This window comes from Megalops cyprinoides, chromosome 17 (genome assembly GCF_013368585.1).
Source record: "Megalops cyprinoides isolate fMegCyp1 chromosome 17, fMegCyp1.pri, whole genome shotgun sequence".
Lineage (NCBI taxonomy): Eukaryota > Metazoa > Chordata > Actinopteri > Elopiformes > Megalopidae > Megalops > Megalops cyprinoides.
In genome coordinates, this window is record NC_050599.1 from 15547735 (window position 1) to 15555134 (window position 7400).

The 7400-nt window shown below is 39.3% G+C and overlaps 1 protein-coding gene across 2 annotated transcripts; it reads left to right on the forward strand.

The window, feature by feature from the left end:
• Positions 1-6800, forward strand: LOC118792756 (sterile alpha motif domain-containing protein 12-like). 2 transcript variants are annotated; one of them, XM_036550679.1, is made up of 5 exons: positions 1-55; positions 1222-1278; positions 4569-4710; positions 5220-5357; positions 6122-6800. In XM_036550679.1, the coding sequence occupies exons 2-5, from the start codon at positions 1270-1272 to the stop codon at positions 6136-6138; spliced, it is 306 nt and encodes a 101-aa protein (XP_036406572.1). In that variant the 5' UTR covers positions 1-55; positions 1222-1269; the 3' UTR covers positions 6139-6800. The 2 variants fall into 2 exon arrangements, with proteins under 2 accessions (XP_036406572.1, XP_036406571.1); XM_036550678.1 differs by having other exon boundaries at positions 9-55; positions 1232-1278.
• Positions 6801-7400: the final 600 nt, after the last annotated feature.

Below are 7400 nucleotides of genomic sequence, written 5' to 3' on the forward strand. Positions count from 1 at the left end.
GTGCGTATGGATGAGCCCAACGCATGCGTGACTGTCAGGGCGTGAGGCCCCGCAGGTAAGAAGCGAGTTTCCGGAAACTTTCCGGTGCTTCTGGCTGCATTTTGGATTTAAAACAGCTTGTTCACCTCTTTTCTTCTGATGTGAACATTAAGCTGACAGCTTTCACAAACAATATGTGTTGACAAGTTCAGCATCTTTCTGGGAAGCTTTGTAATAATTTTATTTTCACGCGGTAGTTAATGTTGTTTTGTGTCATTTGTTTCATTTCACTTATTGGTGTTTGTCGTTACGAGTTTCGTACTATACTTTTATGTAATGTTTGTTAACAGTAAATGGCTGCATGCCGTAGTCTGTGCTGTTCGGACTGATTGTCCGAAATCTGCTCAAATAGGTCTTGTACTGTTATAGCCAGTTCTACTGCCACACCTACAACGGCACGTCCTACGTCGGTTATCTAAAAAAAAAAACAGGTAGGCTACCAAATTGTAAATGGTAAAATAATTAATACACACTGATGATAACATAGCGATAACACAATTATAATCATTCTGAAAACAATGTCGTTTCTACCGTGCTACATTCTTATGAAATAGTAAGTGTAGTAATCCACACCGCCGCATGGGGATGCATTTGTGTCAGTAATTTTGCATTTTCCACTTCCTCACATTCAAATACGGCTGTTGCGCGGTAACTTTGTGTTAAGACATCCGATAATCCTATTAATATATGGTGGTTTATTGCGTTGAACTAGAAATAAACGTAACTGGTATCAAATAGTTGTACATAAAAACTAAGCAGAAATATGTGTGCCACGCCAAATGCTTTATGCTCACAGGTATAAAATGAAACGCATATTCGATTAGCTTAACTGCATTAAAGGAACAAGTGGAGGATATACAAAGATAAAAAAAAAAAAAAAAATTTAGATAGAGCTTCTTTTTCTGAAAATGTATTTTGACCTGAAATTTAAAGGCCCGGGATTTGCACTGAAGTAAACGAATGCCTCCACTAGTTTCCTGAATAGAAGGGACAGACACATAAAATTTACACTGCTGTTAAAGGTCATACTGACAGAGTAGTGAGTTTTGTTTGTGTGAGGATATATAATGGAAATGTCTTGAAGTAAATTGTTTGGCTTAAGTAGTTTAACTATAGTTAATGAAAAGGTGACTTTTGGTGGCTATATCAGCCATTTATCTTTTTTTCTTTTTGTTGCCCTAGAAAAATATAGCTGCCCTGCAGTACGGTCAAACTGGCATTCTCGATCATATGTCAAAGGTAAGAAACTTGAGTCATTTATTTTGGGTACTTTTCTCTCTACATAGCAATACCCTGCCACACAAACACACACACACTCACACATGTCCTTTTACAAAATACCCAGACACATCATTCACTGAATGATTTTGCTGTCTTTGGAATTGTAAGGACAGGTTATTCAAAGCCATTTGAATTAAATGTCATTCACCTACTGTGGGCTTATCTCTAGGTCCACCTTCATTCATTTTAAAACGCCATAAATATATATAATTTTTTGTTCTTAATTTACAAATTTAGCATTTTTAAAGCCTCTGGTCTCAGGGGATAGCAGTCTACCCTGCTATTTGGTGATGGGTTATTTGTCATTTGGAACAGGTAAATTCTGTTCTGTAGATACACATGTTAACATTTTGTATGTAATTATGTTGTATAATTACAGCTTACTGAATCTGCCACTATGTGCTGCAGTGGTTCAAACATTTATATGGGAGGGGAAAAAAACAACCTGCAGACAGACTGCTCTGCCCTGAGGAAAATGAGGGGCCGCTCGGTTTGAGTTTGTGTTTGTCAGCAGCGGAAAACACGCTGCATCATTACACTTTGTGCGTTTCTTAATGTTCTGTCAAGATACTGTTGTCAGGATCGGCCGGAAATTCCATCCACATTCTTGTCTGAAGGAGTAGCTTCCATTAATGGCACTGTTCTTTTATTAAAAGCAGATGTAAACAATGATAGATGCCAGTTTTACACAAGAATAAACATGTTGAGGCAGCAAGGGGAGGGCTCATTGGCTTCCAATAAGCCAGATACTCTGATGAAACCCAGCAGAATGAGTAAGAGAGATAAAGGTCATTTCTTAGCACAGTTTGTTCTCTCTACAGTCTGAAAGATAGACATTCAATACCAGGTGTTAACCCCATTCAGTACAGTAACTAAAAAAAAGCATCACCCTGAAAAAATATATTCGTATGGTGGGAAGATAAACTGTCTTTTTTAAAATATAGAAGGTGACCACTGTGCAACTACAAATGTTAATTGTAAGGAATTAAAATTCTTCAGTTAAAGAGAGCTTTTTTTCCTCTGCTCTCTACTGAAATGATTTTCTCTTGCTGTTTGGCAATGCCTTGTATGTAGTCCTGTGGGACTTCATTCTTGGCAGTGCTGGAGTTTAATCACTTTAATTACACCAGGAAATTAGAGTTTTGTCATTTTAAAATCTCCAAACAAAAGGATGCCCTACTGCATGTAAAGGTCAGATAAACATTTGTGTGGTATGAGTGGTATGAGTTATGTGAATTTGTTTCTGACCTGAGTTGAGAAATCAACTTCATTAATTTATCACACAATGTCAACATGGATATATAGCTGTAACATTTATAAAAACAAGTTTTAAACTTTGGACACCTACACATTCTAATGGGTTTTCATTCTCAATATCAAAATATTATGAACAATGTGCAGCCCTCAAAATAAATGAGACACAATTAGAGTTTCTCAAAGGTTCTTTCAGCTGATTTCATGGAGGAACATGTTAATACTAGGACAAATGTACCATATAATGATGGCTGACTCGTATGTGATTCCATATCATGTCAGTCTGGCGGAAGTGTGCCTTTCCTCAATCATCTGAGACTTTGTTGTGTCTGCAGGAATACTGATTTAATATGTGCTCAGGGGTTGTTTTTCTAGATGTGTCAAAGGAAGTAATTTCCTCTCTCACAACCTTTTGTGACACCGTAAGCTCAAACAACATTCCGATTTACCAGTAACTTTGTTTAGTTTGTACACCGACCATAATGTGCTTGGACACAAATAGCCTGTCTCAGGGTAAAGCCACATATAATGCATGTCTGGTTGACCTGACCTTTGTTTTTAATGAAAATCTCAACAGCACTAAGGGTTACCCCTGAAACTGACATGGAGAAAATGTTTGGGACTGTAGGGTGCATCAAGCTTCCATTAATTAGCACTCTAATATCCATGTTCATGCGTTTTGCCTGGTTTGGCCTTTCCAACCAAATATTTGCCTTGGGCTTGACGGGGTCAGAGGTGAAAGTCCTAAAAAGACTCTTCTTTAAAACTACTATTTAAAATTTTATTTTATAGAAAGACTTCACAGTAACATTATTTTGACATTTACAGCAACAAATCTGTCTTTCCTGATCAGGGATGAATGAATAATAAAGTTAAGTAAACATCTTTCACCATGTGTACTCAATGAAAGGGTGGTCATTTGGGTCCAGAATTCATAATCCTGAAATGCTATTTCTTCTGCAATTTGTTCTAAATATCATTGGAGGCGGTCAAATCAAACCTAGCATTTGTGGTTGATATCATAAGAGTAACTCAAACAAGCTAATAACCCCTTGATTAAACGATGTATGACTTCATTCTCATCTTCTGTCTAATGAAAGAGTGGAGAGATGTCATATGTGTTGGAGGTCATATGTGGAGTTACTTGCTTTTTGTACAGTCTGTTTGGGGATAGTTTTGTCCTGCTCTAATGACTAGATATTATCAGTGTGTGTTGACTATGTTGTTTATACAGAGTTGATACAGTGTCATGAAAAGGAAAAAAAAAATGCTAAAAATGAAAACCTGTCTGTTGAAGGAACATATGCTTTCAGTGTGTGGCATGGTCAGATTTTCAGATGTTAGATTTTTGGTCGAAAAGGATCTTTAGCTGTCAGTTTTTGAGTAGCGTGCTATAACCTTCGCCCTGCATTGATGATATAGCAGACAGAAATGTAACTATAGGAAAGGCCGGGAATAGTACCCTAGCTTTACATTTAATTGTGAATGACAGAATGCTCAGAGAGTTGAGTTTTCTGAAGCATCAGGCAATAGACACACACACACACACACACACACACACACACTATACACACACAGAGAGCTGAGGTTTCTAAAATGGGGGCCAGTGTCCTCAGGAGAACTTTGGCACTCTTACCTGATGACTTAGTATTTCACAGAGGCATGAATCCCCCTGAGATCCTAACTCAGTAGGCCTAGACAGTACAAGTTGCAGGGAGAAGGTATGGAGTGTGAAATCAGAGTTGCAAGCAGACTGGTGTAACGTTACTGACTGCCATTTGTACTGTTAGTATTATTATAATTAGTGATTATTATTAAGGAATGGGGAGAATTAAGGTGTGGTTGAACCTTTTGAATGTAAATTATAACTGCGACTCCATTTCTGGTATTTGTGATAGGAGGTTTTTAGGTAAGGGACAACTGAAAGCCATTTTGGCTCAGAGAGAGTCCCCTAATGGTGCTGTTACTAATGTTCACACTTGCTGCATTTACAGGGTACACGAGAATCTACCCAGATGGGCTGCAGGAAAAGAGTCTCCTCCTGGACGGTAGAGGAAGTGCATGACTGGATCAAGGGGCAGTACCCTTCCCATCAGTCCACCTTCCTGCTTGCTGTTGGCCATCATGCCATTTCAGGTACTGCTGTTCTTGCTGGCACTGAAATGACCAACCACTTGCTATTACACTACCACCAGTAATTACTATGAATTACAGTGATCTCTCCAGCATTTATGCTTTCATCTTGGTGATGATAGAGAAATTGTGACATAAGCTGTTTTCAATTTGACAGTAAAGCTTTGTTTGCTTGATGCTGGACACAGGTAAGATTATGGAAATCTAGCTCAGTGATCTCAGGGTGCACAAAGAGACTGAAGATATTCTCTCAGCGCCTGTGAGAAAGCAGGTTATGAGAACAGTTCGCTTCTCTGCTTCGACGAGTTCTGATTCGTTTCCACCGGGCTGGTCACAGTTTCAGCCCCACTGCGGTCCTCACCAGACCTTGGGGGTGTTAGGTTTTTCTTTTGCTTAGTTGTTGTATAATGACGCATCAGCAGTTTCCCAGCAAAGGAACAGCAGAGGGGAACAAAGCGCTGTGGGCACTGGGTGTGTGACGTCACTCTCTGTCCCGATGTGCCCCCCCCCAGGGCGAGCTCTGCTGAGGATGAACGAGGGAGCGCTGGAGAGGATGGGGGTGAAGCCGCAGCAGCAGCAGGAGATCCTGCAGGACATTCTGTTGCTGAAGGTCCAGGAGGAGCTGGAGAACCTCAACGACATCTTCATGGGTGAGAACCGACCTCCGCCCTCCGTCGGCATGCCGTGGGGAGAGAGTGCTCGCGGGCCGCTGTGTGAAGGCACTCAGATTTCCCTCCTCCCATTGGCCTGCCATCTAGAGAGGGTGTTCGGCTGTGTGAGAGCACTCGGCCTGGTTAGTGTTTTTGGCCCGCTGTATAATTCAGCACAGCACACCATGTCGAGCGCAGCGCTGTGCTCATGAGATCAGCCGGGAGGGGCATTGTTGCCCTGTGAGTCACATGCAGCCTCAGCAGCCAACAGACAGAAGGACGGAGCCGCTTCAAGGCACACCTCTGCAAAGAAATTCACACAAGTGAAGGGAGAGCATGTGATCTATCTTTCTACTGTGCACAGAAAAAAAAAACTGTTTCCTTGGTCTGGCACTGGCAAGGGGAACTTTTTGCCTCAGCACACAACAGTAAAAGAAAAAAGGTATTTTAGACAATCAGAAACCTTACAGATTTTTTACAGGGTTTGCAATGGAAAAGAAAATTAACAACATATGATGAGATCCAAAAGTGAAAAATGCTTTAAAATTGAAACAAAAAACAGTCAAAAAGAATTATATGTGATGTCCATGATACACATGCCTTCCCAAGTGCATCCTGTTTGAGATCTTTTGGTGATTTCTAAATTTATTAGAAAACATAAAACATAAGAAATCATGACTTCTGGAATGTGCTGCAGTATGGTAAGCTAATATATTTAGAAATTATTTCATTTTTGAATAAATGCTTATTGTGTTTTCTTGTAGAGTGTTTCTCCTCGTGACCAGAAGAAGAAGTCAGGGATGATCTCATTTGTTCTTGAGTGTGTGTAGAGGGAGAAGGGAAAAGAAAAAATAGCTTTCAGAATCATTGACCTGAAGAAGACAGCGAGATTGGTTTTGGCACAGTGGTATTTTCTCTGACACTTCTCTGAATCAAGCTCCTGTTTTTTTTTTTTTTTCTCGCTCTGCGCACCTCTCATAGTCCTATTTTTACGATGCTCAATAGACTGTCTGGCTCTAGTTGCAAAAGGAAAACATGTCTTCACATTTAACCAAAGAATACACTGCATCTCTCATCTGGACAAAATGCCACTATGAAATAGTCAGAGCTGATTTTGGTAGCTAATGGCCTGCTGCATTACCCTCGTGAGACCCCCTGCATATTAAAATGGATAGAAAGCAAATTAGGCAGGAGATTCATGCACTTGCACATGGCCACAATTTAGATAACAGCCAAATGCATCTACTACACCTATTAAATTGTACAAGGGAATGTAATGAGAAATATCTTTTATGAGAGTTGTTTCTGACGAGGACAAAATGGCTTTGTAGCATTTAATTTTTTGCTGAAAGTGTTTATATCAGTGTTTATATGGCAGGGTGGGGAGCTGTGCGCACAAAGGTCTGTTGACTAAAACTAATGTCTCTGCTCAGCAGTTAGTTTATAAAAGTTTTTCCCTGTTTTAATTACTGGTTGTTTTTGTACATTAGATATCATGGACATTGGTCTTAAATTAATTAGGTGCTACAATTGCAAATGTGCATTAAACTACAGAACTTAATTTCATTTTCTCCATCTAAATGTAGATAATTCTGTATATTTGGCTCTTTTGATTTGAGCTGTTTTTCTGTTTTATAAAAATCACATTGATTCCCAAGGTTTACAGTAAACTGACTGATTATGGTAGAATTGTCATTTATTAAACATAATGGTTTGTAATCCTCAAGCAGCATTGCTTCTGCATAGTGGAGAAATGTTTGTGCTGAAGGATAAAATTAAATGCTGAAAAAGAAAAAAATGAACTGTTGAGGATGCCAATATCCAGAGCACTAAATCTGTTTATATTCAAAATCCCTTGAGCTTTAAGCAATCCATTTCCTGACTTTCAGTACCGTGGTCATAACAATATTATTATGTTTGTTTGCTGTAGTTTGCAGTATGTTTAGAGAATGCCAATTGTATGGATGGAATTTTGACATTTCAGCATTTTGACATAGTGTTTTTCTACGTGAAACGTGTGATTTGTTTGTTAAGCTTTGCTGG

Bases quoted from the DNA above. Each gene is read 5' to 3' on its own strand.
- LOC118792756 (XM_036550679.1), top strand. The intron at 4,711-5,219 runs GTACTGCTGTTC...GCCCCCCCCCAG, and splicing joins TGGCCATCATGCCATTTCAG to GGCGAGCTCTGCTGAGGATG.